Here is a 15,212-nt window from a genome sequence, read left to right on the forward strand (position 1 = left end):
CTGTGTACGAGATGTTTGTATTGGAGCTGTGCTGAGTGTACTGCAGTAACAAGTAGAGGTGTGTGGGCGTGTGCTAAAGTCGTAGTCAAATCAGGGACATGTACCCTGTGTGTATTATGTTACTGCTTTCGGTCATGTGATCGCAATCGGCTTAGGGTTTTTGTTATTGCATGTGCCCGTGACCAATCAATTCACTATGCCGGTTAGGATCAAGACAACCCAGACACAACTGGAACCAAAACAACAGGGTCGGAAAGTTTAAGTTTGCCGAGAGATTTCTGTGGTTTTGGTCGGTAAGCAACGGAAATGTAACTGAAACACACTGGCACCAACCATGGAAATGACCCAGATAGCAAAAAAGACAGAGGGCGAGAGGGAGGGAGGGGGTGGGGGGGGAGGGGGGAGAGAGAGAGGGCAAGATCGAGAGAGAGAAAAAAAAAGAAAAGGTGAGGGTGGGACTGAGGTTAAGAGAAAGAGAGCGAGACTGAACAAGGAAGTGAAAGTGAGTTTTAATTATAAAAAAGCTGATTCAGAGATGGAGAGAGAAAAAAGAGCGAGAGGGCGAAGGTGCTTCAGCCACTGTCACTGGTTGTTACTTACATGCAGAGAGGCCGTTCAGAATGCAAAAGAGATGAACAGGGGGAAGGAGTCATCATATGGTGGGTTACAACAGCAGAGAACATCACGCATCACAGTTGGCACGCGACGAATCCCCCCCGCCCAGCCCCACCACCCAACCCTAGAGACGGCCCCTCGAACACAGTACGACGGTGTGTGGTGGAGGTGTGTGGCGTGGATGCGGAAGGGGGGGGGGGGGGGTGGGGGGTGCAGTGTGGTGATGATGATGAGATGGACGGCTGAGCGATTTGAAAACCTAAAATCGGGGTGTGACAGAGGTTCAACTCTGGGGAGTACACACATGGGGGGGTGGGAGTGGACGGGCTGCCTAAGCCAATGAGCGTTCTCACGCCGTGCCTTTCCACCCGACAGTCAAGATCTTGAAGCCTGCCCATTATTTCCCTACATCAGAACATCGTTCTACATCATTCGTGATCGGTCTACTTCTATCCGAGATGACGTGCTAGGAAATTAATAATTCAGTTTTAGTTATTTGGGCTGCTGTAAGCCACACCACGGCTGTAGAATCGTCGAAAGCAGAGGCTATCTTGGTTTGTTTTAGTAGCTTGCATGACGAGGCATTTTAGCTTATCAGGGTAATACATTCGTTAAAATCGGCCCAATGCGTCATCTCAAGCTAGGGGGAACTCTGTTTGTCAGATAAGGGGGGGCGGTGGCGGCGGGGGGGGGGGGGTCCCGCATTTATGTAAGGCTGCTCTGGCGTCGGGGGGGGGGGGGGGGGGGGGCTGCAAGGTGAGTGGCGTTGGAAGGGTTCCATCATGTAACGAAAGAGGCACGCTGTCAGAAGAAAGTGAAAATGGAGCTGAACACTCCACGCATGCATGGGCATGCATCCAGGGAGTGGGCTCTCGCCTGCAAGCCCTTCCCATGCCCTATAACACAAGCTACCACATGCAAGCACAAGATACTAACACACACACACACACACACACACACACACACACACACACACACACACACACACACACACACACACACACACACACACACACACACACACACACACAAATGCCCTGTCACTGTGTGGTGAAGAATCTCTTGAGTATTGGCTTCCCCCCCCCCCCCCCCCCCCCCCCCCCATTCCCCCCCCAGCTTTACTCGGCATGAAGGCCGCCGATCCGATAATCCCCCGCGAGAGAGCCTACATGTGTGACGGACATACGATGACATCTTAGTAGAATTTGAAAAACCAATGACAACGGAACACGGACCAAACAAGCGAATGAATCCCAAAAAGATCCAGACTAATCCTGTCCCCCCGTGTTCTAGGCTAGGGCAGCCAGGGGCCCTTGCTAGGGACGAAAGGGGGGGGGGGGGGGGGTAGGTCTGCCATGAGCAGCTGTGTTGGTGTTAGGCTGTCAGGCCACCTCAGAGAAATGACCCTGGCTGCTGGTCAGTCTGCTAGTACAAGCCTCAAGGAAATTGACTTTTTTAGCTCGTCATCAGTGTCATTTCCCTGAAGACAGACACACTGTCCTCGCTGTACTTGTGGTTGAGTCACAAAGCACAAGGGCCGGCGTAGCATTTCATCCCCCATAATTATTATTAGCAATGTGGCTGAGGTTAACCTTACAGTCCTCTGGTCTATTTCCCTGAGCTGCCAACGTACTACGGACTGAGGAGAAGGCACTGGGCGGCTCATCATGAGTGGCTATGAGTGACCTGACCGATTTCATTTGCGTGCAGACATTTATGTTGCAGAAGAAAACCTGACTCTAGTCCACTGAGACAGACCTGCACGCAATCAAACACACCCCATGGTTTTACTGGTGTACATTTTGTACACCAGTGTTCAATTACATAGAACAGGCTCAGATACCGGATACTCTGAAGCCCTCCAGAGACCCCCCCAGCCTCTTTCTCTCACTCCCTCCCTCTCTACCCCATGGCCTGGCTCTGCCTACACTCCCCCTTCTGGTCCATAGACCTCGTGAACTCAAAGGCACATGCTAAAACACAAGCTGGCCACCCTACTGTACTCCTATTGTCAAATGCCTTTACAGTCACAGTTGTTCCCTTCGGTCAACAAATTCCTCCTTACACAAGCCACCTTGGCTGTGTCCCCCCCCACCCCTCCCCCCCCCCCCCCCAGCACATGCCCCAGGGTCCACTGCTCTGCTCCGAGCACATGGGGCTCACGTCTGGAAGTGCCATTTGGCCTCAGTGCTCTTCTGTGCTCACTGCTGCCCTCTTGGGACAATTATATGCTCTATGGTAAAATGGTAAATGGACTGCATTCATGTAGTGCTATTCTAACCAGTGGCCACTCAAAGGGCTTTACAATATGGAATAACATTCAGCCATTGTCCCACCGTCGGCAAGGTAACAGCCAGCTCATGCAAGGTAACAGCCAGATCGTCGGGAGCAGTTGGGCTTTGGGGACTTGCTCAGGGACACCTCGACACTCTGCTAGGAGGCGCCGGGGATCAAACCAGCAACCTTCCACTTAGCCCACTCTACCTCTTGAGCCACATGCTCCACCCACCCATTAGTCGTAAGGTGCCACATATTTAAAGCTGCGTTTATTTGAAAGTGTTGAGAAATTGCATAGCCAATTGTCAGCCAATAGCCAGTGGTACGAGACGATACCAGTTTTACACAGCCCGCGGCTCTTTTCCAACCATACAGGCATCTCTTCCCTGATGGGGCCGGGGAATCTATCTGGCCGGTTAATCGTAGACGCCTGAACTTCTCAAGGGCAGAGAGAAATAGGGAAGGAAGTGAGTGGAGCGGGAGGGGACTTCTTTTGACTTTAAAAAACATGCTCTCCTCTTGCCTCTATTTAAAACTCTCAAACGTGACCTACCGCACCTTTAGAGACTTCAATGAAGCTGAAGGTCACCACCTGGCAGGCTGCATGTCAGTGCGTGTGTTTGCACACGCTAACATGCCCAGACACATTCCCACACGTGTGTTACACCTGTCCTCTGACTCCTGCTTACCATGGCAATAAAGGGATTCAACCTTCTATGGAATTTCTGAACCATTTGTGTACCTACACACTTTGAGTATAACTTGAAGGCCCTTTTACACACATACACACACACACACACACACACACACACACACACACACACACACCAAATCTTTGTACAAGGAAGATTTAACCTTACAAACGAGGGGCATTCATGAAGGGGCGCAGGCTTAATGAACAATGATGTGAGAGTGTGCAAACATGCCTGAGTGAATGCACGTGTGGGTGGGTTGGTGGGCGGGTTTGCTCACAAGTCAGTGGATGCATGCATGCGTGTGTGTGCGTGTGCGTGTGTGTGTGTGTGCGCGCGCACGCGTGCGTGTGTACCTGCGTTGTGCTTGGCCAGATACTTGTCCTTGTACTGCTTCTTCTTCTTGCCAAACCAGGTACAGCTGGCCTGCTGCTCCTGTTTCGTCTTCTCCATGGCAATACACGCCACACGCCTACAACACCACAAAACACACACACACACACTTGACACAGACGCACACACAATCTAATTGGATCCCCCCAATGAGGGATACAGGAGTTAATTAAGTTCCAAGGGAGGGAGCTTCTGTGTGTGCATGTATGAGTGCGTGTGAGTGTAGACACATCTGCTGTACTGTAGCAAATGATAGCCAAGTGTTTCCCTCAGACATTTGCTTGGTAAATGTGTGCTGGTGTGAATCCCCTCTCTCTCTCTCTCTCTCTCTCTCTCTCTCTCTCTCTCTCTCTCTCTCTCTCTCTCTCTCTCTCTCTCTCTCTCTCTCTCTCTCTCTCTCTCTCTCTCTCTCTCTCTCTCTCTCTCTCTCTCTCTCTCTCTCTCTCTCTCTCTCTCTCTCTCTCTCTCTCTCTCTCTCATCCCTCTTCTCGCTCCATCGCCTCACCGTCGCCACGCTGTGAAAGTCATTCTATTCATAGTATTTTTGAGGATTGCCAAAGTGTGTTGGGTGCGTATGGCTGCGGCCGCCGCCCTCTTCCACGGAGTGGTTTCATGCTCTGCTGATTTATCGAACCGTTTTAATGTGCTGTTATGTGCCTGTTTGTCATGTTGCATGTTGGGGAATTAACTTCCCTCTGGGGGACCAATAATGCTTATGCATCTATCTACCCGTCTATCTATCCATCACTCTCATCACCATCCTCCATCCCCCTCCCCCTCTCTATCATCTCACCATTTATCCCTCTCTCCCTCCCCCCTCTCCCTCTCCCTCTCTCTCCCTCCATCCCTCCACAATCTCACTATCTCTCTCTCTCCCTCTCTCCCTCTCTCTCTATCATCTCACTATCTCTCCCTCTCCCTCTCTCTATCTCTCTCTCTCATCTCACTATCTCTCTCCCTCCATCTCTCCCTATCATCTCTCTCCCTCCCTCTCTCCCTCCCTCACCACTCCTGCAGCTCTGGCGAGGGGATGAGGCCTGCCGTTCCGTTCTTGGTGTTCTCCAGCTTGCCCTGCCACCAGTTGTGGTCGTCCTTGGAGATGATCTGGATGATGTCGCCCACGCAGAAGCGCACCCCCGCCTCCTTGCAGGGGATGAGCTCGTCCCGGGCGGGGTCGTACTCGAACTGAGCCCTGACGTAGATCTGCACCGCAATCGGGGGAGGGTGGAGGGTCGGGGCAGGGGAGGAGTAGAGGAAGAAGAATAAGAAGGGGGGGGGGGGGGGGGGGGGGGGGGGGGGCGAAGGGAATGTGAGAACACAAGAACTGCATCAGCGGCAAAAAAGGAACGGATAGAAGAGCGAATGGAGGAGAATTAGGAGGAGGTCGATCGGAAAGAGGTGAAAGAGAAACGGTGAGGAAAAGGAAAGGTGAGAGTGAGACACTCGATCGCTGGTTATGGAGGGAGGGTGGCCTTGGTGTATTCAGGGTGGAGGTGCAGGGTGTGTGTGTGTGGGGGGGGGGGGGGGGTGCGGCGAAGTGTTGGGTTTCGTTACCAGGCCGGAGAAAATGGTCGCCGCGACAACGAAGGGGACGTCATCATCGCTCCCCTCTCCGTCTCCCGGGGCTGAGCCGGGCACAGCCGGTGCAGTAACGAGCTCGCTGGCTAATTAACCCCCGCCTAATGCTACACAACAACCGCCGTGGCGGCTTATCTAAAGCCCACTGCCCCCCCCCCCCCCTTACTCCCCCTCCCCCCTCTATATTCTGTGTACAGCAGGGCTGCGAGTTGTCATGTACTCTCCTGATCTTGGGTCTCAGGATTCAGGGGGCTTTGGTGCTTCTGATTGTTTATCACTTTTTAGTCCCCTCAAGCTGTCTCTTACCTTGATAGACATTTTATCCTTGATTGCAGGTCTGGATTCGATCTAGGATGTGAGAGCATCACACAAACACACGCACACACACACACACACACACACACATGCACACACACACACACACACGCGCATCATGCAGTAAAACAGGCAATGTCTCGGAGTTAAGTGGGGTTTTGTTTGGGGCTGACGGGTGGACCGGGTGAGGTGATTGGGGGGAGGGTGGGATGTTCTAAAAGGGTGATTCTGAGGCCAACAAACACACACCACGGACTGCAGTCATGCTTTTACCAACTATTACCGCGCACATTGGGTGGAATAATACATTGCAAGGGATTCTAGCTTTGGCTGCTTTTTCAAATCGGATGCTGCCCTATCAAACCCTGGACTCTACTGCCCTCTACTGGCAGTACATGGTACTAGCTCCAACACATCTTAGTGAATGAGGACAAACCCCAACAACCAAGCCATTGTGGCCAAGCACACAAATACACACACACACACACACACAGGCACAATGCTGGGGAGGGGGGGGGGGGGGGGGGGGGGGGTTGAGTGTCTGACATGGAGGTCGACTGATGAGTTAGTGCACAGTAACAGAGTTGAAAGGCGTAAAGGAGGAGACCAAAGTACAGAAGAGAGATAGATGTAGAGAGACGGGGGACACAGTGGACGGCAGTGTTTACCTGTCGACCCTTGGGTTGGATGGAGGACGGCAGGTCCTGTGAGGGCACGTCAACGAGAGAGGCAAAGAGAGGGACACCGTGTTAGGATCAGACGCCCTAGTTACGACAGAACCAAACACACCCACAATTTTTTTTAATCAAGCAATAGTCATCTTTGGCGTAGGAACACCGGGAAACCCAACATGCGAGGTGCATCCCCGCATGGCGGACCACAGCCCTGGTGGGGACACAGAGGGACACAGAGGGAGCAGCTGAACGGAAAGAGAGAGCCAGGGAGGTGAGGTTAAACTGGTAACGGCTGGGCGCACCAAGCAAGCAGCAGAACCAGCCCCAGCAGCAGTGGCGGCAGCGTAAACACGGTGACAGCAGGGCAGCACGATCCGGGGGGGGGGGGTTGGGGGGGGTCACCCTCGAGAAGCGGCTTTAAGGCTTTAAGGCTCCAGCAGTTCAAAGTGCACTCATTACGGCCCGGAGCCCCGGGAACGGCGTCCATCACCAGCAGGGTGGGGTCAGCGCTACACAGCCCGCTGCTCCGGGGGGGGCGGGGGCGGCGGACCAGAGGTATCTGACAGGGGCTACAGGAGGATCAGCGAGGGCCAGGGGGGGAGCACGGACCCCCCCCCCCCCCCCGTGGAGGAGATTTCTCCGGAGAGGACGAGGCGAACCGGCCTTCCCCTAACACATCCTCAGGAAATGAGAATTCTGAGATATGAGACACAGAATTCCGACGGGGGGGGGAGGCGTGGCCTTTGTCTCTGTAGAGTGTGGACCACTACCGATATTTAATTTAATTTTGCAATTACGCCCCCCCCCCCCCCCCCCCCCCCCCCCCGGAAGCCGACATCTTGGTGAAGAGTTGGGCCGAAAAGAGATTGGCACCCGAGAGGAGGACACTCCTAGGACAATACAATGGGGGTGACGAGAGCATGGGAGACGGATGACGGGGCTGTCGCTTCTGATTGAATCGGGAAGTCACATGACGATGACGATGACGAGGCATGGGCTGCGCTCGGTTTTTGTGTTTTTGGGTCGGTGGACTTGGTCGAGGGGAGGGCTCCTTACCAAGATAGAACTGTTAATGCTGGAGTGGCCGTTGGCAGGGGACTGCCTGGAGGTGGAAGGGGACTCTTTCTGAAATCAAGACACACAGGTCAGCAACGCGCCACACACACACACACACACACACCCACGTGCGCACACAGACACACACACACGCACGCGCGCGCGAGCACACAGACACACACCCCCGTGAGATGAACCACAAGAGCGCCGAGGCAGAGTGTGTAATCAAGAGGCCTCAAGAATTCTTTCCCCTCAGTCTTCAAGCCTGCAAATAATATATACTAACACCAGGGGGCGCTTGACTGTCACGACAGAGCGCGGTGGCTGGGTGTTGATGGTATCATTTTGAAAGTTGTTGGCATCACATTGGAAAAAGTAAAGCTTGGGATCAAACACATTTAGGGTCAACTGAAATCCATGTATTATTATTATATTGTTGTGATTAGTAGTAGTACATCCAGTAAGGTGTTGGGCTGATAAATACGGCTGTGCTGCCCTAAAAAGCTGAATAAAAGCCACTAGCGAGGAAAGGCAGCAGAAAAGGGAGAAAAGGGGAACATTTCAATTTAATCAACAGCGTCAAGGTAACCATTTACCATTCTCCTTGCCTTGGCAACGGCCCTCTCTTTGTTGTCATGAAAGTGAGAGGTGTCTGCTGAAGGGACCGGGCCGCCCAATCACTCAGCACCCAATGACGGGTGACCATTACGTCAAATAGGATTACGAGGGCCATTCACCATGGTTTCACCAAGTCTTCACCAGACGTGCATTCTCAGTCAGTGATATGCTGGTGTTTGTGGTTGGTGGTTGGTGGTTGGTGTTTGGTGTGTGTGTGTGTGTGTGTGTGTGTGTGGGGGGGGGGGGGGGGGGGGGGGTTGTTCCGGTGGCATCTTGGCTTTGAAATTTGAATGCAGCATAAACTCCCACATAGATACACTACACACAAAATGCAGAAACATGCACACGCTATATTTAACCATGCACACACACACACACACACACACACACACACACACACACACACACACACACACACACACACACACACACACACACACACACACACACACACACACACACACACACACACCTGTTTGGAAATTAAGGGTTCAGTAAGCTTCTGAGGAGTTAGTAGCAAGAGGAGCAGGAGGAGGAAGACTTACTTCACACGAAGAGCCCTGTGTCCGGTAACTCGGCACTATCTTGAAGGTGATGCTCCCTCGCATATCTCTCTGCGCAACCACAAACACACACACACAACACGGTTATTGGGCCACAATTATAGGCATGAATTACTAACAAGGGGAAGTGGTGAGGTAATAAAAAAAGACACACACACACACACACAGACACACACACACACAATGTATATAAACACACACAGACACACACAACCACACACCAGCATCCTCTGCAGTTGCTCCACCGTCTGGTTAGCCACACTGATGCCGTTGATCTCCCTGATCTCGTCTCCCACATGCAATGTTCCTGCAACGACACACACACACACACACACACACACACACACACACAGTGAGAGAGCGAGAGAGATGTAGTTATGACTCATCATAGCACGTATTCTGTACTAGGGATGTCAATAACTCAAATTTTTCATGGTTGAATAATCAGCATGAACGAATAAACTATTATTCAAAGTGTGCCGACATTCACAAAGGCAGCCATGGATAATCGGCAAGAAATCACTTAATATCTTAAACGCAAAAAACAACTACCTGCTAAGTAGTTCCAGTCAAATTGTCTGTTGTGAAAAATGCATTAAACTGTAATCAGACAACGCGGTTACATGCTATAGACCCTATAGTATCTGTGGTATAAAGGTTGGGACGAATTTCCAATTATAAATATGTCCCATGCGTTTCAATGGGAATCGCAACGGTCTATACCAGGGGTACTCAAGTAGAAATGATGAGGGGCCACAATTTTTTTTTTCAGTGACTCAAGGGGCCGGTCGGTATACGTTTGACTGAGGCCGATATATGCTCTGTTTTAGACATAACGCGTAAGCACGTAAGATACATAACCCCCCCTTGCGCGGTAAAATATCCCCCCTTACGTGCTTAAGTGCGTCGCCAAAATTCCTGACTATGCGACTAAAACACTACGGCCCTACGCAGCTCGCAAAGACTGTGATTGGCCAGCTAACCACATCCTTTCAGGAGTCTCACATTTCCGGTTTTACAGCATAATAGCGCCATTTTTAAAAGGCCGTGACAGAAGGGAATGAAGAATTTTGAAGAAGAAGAAGAAGAAAACACAAGAACGAATTATGATAATTATAAATATAAACAAGCCAGCGATTTCCACTTCCACACCCACAGATTCGTTCGTTGCTCCCCCTACTGTTCTGGCGGAGAATCCCCTTGCAACACGCGCAATCCTTAAGGAACCTTAAAGGAACCGTAAATCAAAACTTGTCTAAAACAAGTCCCTTGTGTAAATTACGTGCTTACGTCTCTGCGTCTAAAACGACCCTAAATCGGCCTTGACTGCTGCTGAGATGGACTGTCTGCCTCGAGTTTGGGAGGGCTGGAGCGGTCTGTGGGCTGGAGTGCTATCTGTTTATCGTTGCAACCCCCAGCCTCGTATTGAGATCGCGGCGCACGGTTTCAAAATAAGAGCGCCCAGCACGATTATTATTATTTTTTTTTTATAATTAAAAAAACTTTTCAAAACAGCTCGAGGGCCATTAATAGACACCCCGCGGGCCGCTACTTGAGTATGACTGGTCTATACTTTCAACATAAAGTGTACATATTTATAATTCGAAATTCTTCCCAGCCTTTATACCACAGATACTATAGGGTCTATAGCATATAACCGCGTTTTCTGATTACAGTTTAATGTAACAGTAAGCTGACAACATCTCTAATTAACGCCGCAACTGCAAATTAACCACACAGAGATAACCATGGCAACCGGTCAAACAAATGTTCTTTTTGCAATCATTCTGGGTGCGCATCCACCGTGTTGTTAAACAAACAATCCCCCTGTTGTATTAGTCACACCCTCAGGCATTACCAGGGAAACAAAGTTATGGCTTGTGAAAAACTTTATATTTGAATGGGAAAAAATGTTAACGGTCCAAATGTTAAAAATCGATCTTGACCCTCGGGAACGAATAATCGAATAATCAAATATTCTGACCCATCCCATTCTGTACCAGTATTTGTAATTAGCTAGCCTCTAGAGGCTAGCCACTTGACGCTAGCTAATTAAAAAGAGTGTGTCCGCTGTGTAATGAAGCAACACTCGAGACTGGAGTCTAGTCTCCAGCGTTGCCTCATTACACAGAGGACACAGGCTAGGCCCCGAGCCACGCCCATTTCCAGATTGGACTGCAATGTGTGCGCGGATCTGAGGAAGATGGGTTGTGTCCTGCGTGTGCATATGTGTGTGTGCGTAAGATTGAGTGTGTGTGTGTGTGCGCGCGCGCGTGTGTCTGTGAAAGAGAATAGAGAGAGCCTGTGTGCGTTTGTTTATATGTGTGAATGTACCGTACCTTGTCTGTGGATCATTCCCCCGTGCATTATCCTGGCTACGATGCAGTGGTTCAAGTCGTTCATCTTCAACGTTATGCCCTGCACACGCACACACACACACACACACACACACACACACACACACACACACAATGGTTCATTGCAAATTCATAGTGATACATCAAATCCTGTGTGTGTGTGTGTGTGTGTGTGTGTGTGTGTGTGTGTGTGTGTGTGTGTGTGTGTGTGTGTGTGTATATATATATATACACATACATACACAAAAAATATATCTAAATACAACATGCATGCAAGTCTGTGTGCATTAATACATAGACATACAGTATGTCTGAGTTATGTGTGACGTGAGAATGCATGGATTTTTGTATGCAATTGCGAATGTGCAGGTGTGTACGTGCATGTGTGTATACGTGCATGTGCGTGTGCGTGCATACACATGCACACCGCCCTCACCATGGGCTCGTCTGTGTTCTTCTGGAACTGCACCAGGCGGACGCGGGTCACGTTCTCCAGGTCCATGTCCCCGGCGGCGCTCCCGGGGGAGTCCCCGTTGAGGTAGGGCGAGGTGGGCGGCGGCGTCACCCTCAGAGCCTCGTCGCTGTACACCTCGTGGGCCACCACGTCGTGGGTCTGCAGCAGCGCCTGAACACACACACACACACACACACTCGCATTGGTGCTAAACCAAGTCTTCCTCAGCCTAAGTTGTGTGTGTGTGTGTGTGTGTGTGTGTGTGTGTGTGTGTGTGTGTGTGTGTGTGTGTGTGTGTGTGTGTGTGTGTGTGTGTGTGTGTGTGTGTTTACAAGGGCAAAGTTCAAGGAAGAGCTACGGATGGAAGAACTAGAACAAAGAGTTGGGAGAGCGGGAAGAAAGGGAATTAAGAGGGACATCGAGAGAGAGAGAGAGAGAGACAGGAAGAGAATTAGAGGTGAAAACCAACTTGATGCTGAACCTTTTCCCCTCTCTTTCTCCTTAACATCCCACAGCCTCAGGCTCCGCAGGAAGCCTGTGTTTCAGCACAACCTCTCTACATACACACCAATCGCTTCAAGAGCGTCCCCACAACGACTGCGCCTCACTGAACTACACAAGCAAAGAGTGCGATTCCGAAAGAAGCAAAAAAAACAGAACCAACTCCAAAACAGTGGGAGGGAAAAACATGAATAAATCATAAACATAATGACTGCCTATGGTTTCCAAGTGGAAGGCACTTTGAGCGTGCAGCAGTCTAGCGGAGAGAGAAACAGCAGGCGTTACATCTAGAGGTGTCATCTAGAGGTTTTCCTCACAAACAAGCTTCACTGGGCTAGCGCGACCAAACGGGAGCGAAAGCACGGCGAACGCACCAAAAAATAGATAGGCACATATTCCTTTTGCAGCCGATCCTCAACAATCCCTCACATCCGCATCTGAGCACACGGACGGACAAAAACAGACACAAACGACAACGACGCCATCCTCCTCACCGAGTTCACCGTCTGACGGCCCGCTGCCGCTTCCAACTGTTTCATTCCGGGAGAGAGAGAGAGAGAGAGAGAGAGAGAGAGAGAGAGAGAGAGAGAGAGAGAGAGAGAGAGAGAGAGAGGGAGACAGTGGGAGAGAGAGAGAGAGAGAGAGAGAGAGAGAGAGAGAGAGAGAGAGAGAGAGAGAGAGAGAGAGAGAGAGAGAGAGAGAGAGAGAGAGAGAGAGAGAGAGAGAGAGAGAGAGAGAGAGAGAGAGAGAGAGAGAGAGAGAGAGAGAGAGAGAGAGTGTGTGTGTGTGTGTGGGTCTAGGAATGCAGGTTGTGACGGTGGTACCTCCCCAGCACCACTCCCTCCGCTCTCCTGGCCCCTGACTATGTCCACAGCGTCAGAGGCCCTGGCCACTGACCCAGGGCCGAGCAGAACACCGCAGCGCCCCGCATCAGACACGCGTGGATGGCCAGCAGGCCGAACGCTGCCCTGCATTCCTCACCCTCTTTCCCTTAATCTGCGCCCTTTCCTTGGGCTCGGATCCTTTCCATACGGCCCCCCCCCCCCCCCCCCCACGGCAGGCACCCCCACACTGCTTGGCTGACCTGGCTGGTTCATATGCAGACGGTTTATATGCCAACCACAGAGACCAAGAATGGTTTGGTAGGTTTTTCCCGCCCTCCGTGCTCCATGCCCACAGACCATGGCTGTGTGTGTGTGAGAGTGTGAGTGTGAGTGTGTGTGTGTGTGTGTGTCTCCCCGCCTGTCTGCATTGGAGCGGGAGAACATTGATCAGTGGAGGTAGGGGGGCCGAGGGATTAAGGCACTGATGTGATAGGATTAGCAGGAAGGCTGTTGACTTTATCCTTGAAAAAACACTGGTAAGACTCCACACCCCCCTCACCTACGTCGGCCTACATTAACCCTTCATTTCTCAGTGAAAAACTAGGCTCTCCACCAGTTTAGGGTGAATGTGTGTCCATGCATGTTGACTAGACGCGCATGTGTTTACGCGCTACCTTATAAGTCACCTTTTGACTGACACACACACACACACATCTACACATGCAAGAACACACATACCGTGCTGCATCAAGGTTCCGGTGAACCCAAGCACACAAAGTAACAAACTAGCGTGTTCAAATACACAAACAGAGCAAACTCTTTCTTAAAAGAGTCTTAAAACCTCCCTTTCTAAATCCTGTCTCGGCCGACCTCCCACAGTGCATTGCAGCCCCGAGAGAAGGCTGTGTGCCTGGCGGGTTCTCGTTAGAGAGGGAGAGAGTGAGTGAAAGACACACACACGAGACGAGAGAGAGAGAGAGAGAGAGAGAGAGCGAGAGAGAGAGAGCGAGAGAGAGCGAGAGAGAGCGAGAGAGAGCGAGCGAGAGCGAGAGAGAGCGAGAGAGAGCGAGCGAGAGCGAGAGAGAGCGAGCGAGAGCGAGAGCGAGAGAGAGAGAGAAAGAGACAGAATCAGAGAGTGAGGGAGAGACGCTCCCATCGGGTATAAGGCAGGCTGCAAGGGTTACTAGCCCATAGAAAAGTACCCATTTAAAGTAATGCTGACATCTTCTTTACTTCCCCCCCCACTCAACCCCTTCCTCTGACAACCCCTGTACTTTCGCCTCTCGTAACGCTCCGCAGAGAAAGTTGCGAGCGGGACAGGAATGCATGCCGAGAATGTATTCCTGGCGTTCCCCCTGCCTCCTGACCAAGGCAGATACTGGGATTAGTCGGTGCATCGCGGCCTGGGGAGCCCCAACTCCATCTCCTCAACTGGCCACGTGTCTGGAGGGCAACGTGTCAATGTTCCATCGAGTTTGCAGGAACGTGCGCAAACCCCCCCAAAAAAGGCCCTCCCTGGTGTGTGTGTGTGTGTGTGTGTGTGTGTGTGTGTGTGTGTGTGTGTGTGTGTGTGTGTGTGTGTGTGTGTGTGTGTGTGTGTGTGTGTGGTCATCCAGCTGTGTCCCTATCCTTTGCCATCTCACTTTTCTACACTGGAATCTTACCACACTTTCCTCTGCTTTTTCAAAATGACTTGAGGCCCATGGAGTGTGCGTGTGCGTTTCTGTGGTGGGGTGTGCACGAGCGTTTCCTTTACTCACCATGAAATGTGGTTGGGTCAGTATCCGCCTGAGTTCCTTAGCGTCGTGGTTCTCTGGGTAGCAGGAGATTTCTTCCAGTACCTGGAGGATGAGAGAGAGAAATATCATTCAGAACAAAAATCCACAGAGTGTGGGGGTGCGCACACACGCACACGCACACACGCACACACACACACCACACAGATCTGCAACAGTACCAAAATAATACAAAATCCATCTCAATCTCTCAATGACATCCCCCTATTAACCCCAGTCTGGTCGCTCCGACCAATAAGGGAGACTGGTCAAGTATTTGGCCCCGCCCCCTCTAGCATTGTGACTCCACCCCATTCAATGTCAGCATCAGGTGGGCGTGGCCTTGCTGCTAAACAGGCCATCATAGGTGAGACCTTGATGATGAGTGACAGTTCAGTGTTCGCATGAAGACGTTTATCTCGTACCCTCTGGTACTCATGAGGTACAACTGTGCGCACCAATCAAACAGGGTGTGCGTAGGTTCTAACTCACGCCGACATCGTTCATATCTAGATCACAT

The 15,212-nt window shown here is 51.2% G+C and overlaps 1 protein-coding gene across 14 annotated transcripts in view; it reads right to left on the reverse strand.

The window, feature by feature from the left end:
- caska (calcium/calmodulin-dependent serine protein kinase a) overlaps nt 1-15,212 on the reverse strand; it is a 125,236-nt gene that overhangs the window by 5,204 nt on the left and 104,820 nt on the right. For 6 of the 14 annotated variants that reach the window (XM_030342793.1, XM_030342805.1, XM_030342796.1 and 3 more), the window contains 10 exons: nt 14,678-14,758; nt 11,575-11,763; nt 11,121-11,199; nt 9,003-9,088; nt 8,764-8,832; nt 7,601-7,669; nt 6,539-6,574; nt 5,862-5,903; nt 4,984-5,180; nt 3,941-4,056 (listed from right to left, as the gene is read on the reverse strand). In XM_030342793.1, coding sequence (XP_030198653.1) covers nt 3,941-4,056; nt 4,984-5,180; nt 5,862-5,903; nt 6,539-6,574; nt 7,601-7,669; nt 8,764-8,832; nt 9,003-9,088; nt 11,121-11,199; nt 11,575-11,763; nt 14,678-14,758 — 964 coding nt within the window. The remainder of the gene's footprint in view (nt 1-3,940; nt 4,057-4,983; nt 5,181-5,861; nt 5,904-6,538; nt 6,575-7,600; nt 7,670-8,763; nt 8,833-9,002; nt 9,089-11,120; nt 11,200-11,574; nt 11,764-14,677; nt 14,759-15,212) is intronic. The other 8 variants (XM_030342800.1, XM_030342799.1, XM_030342795.1 and 5 more) reach the window with 3 other exon arrangements.

Source organism: Gadus morhua, chromosome 20 (assembly GCF_902167405.1).
Source record: "Gadus morhua chromosome 20, gadMor3.0, whole genome shotgun sequence".
In the NCBI taxonomy this organism is placed as follows: domain Eukaryota; kingdom Metazoa; phylum Chordata; class Actinopteri; order Gadiformes; family Gadidae; genus Gadus; species Gadus morhua.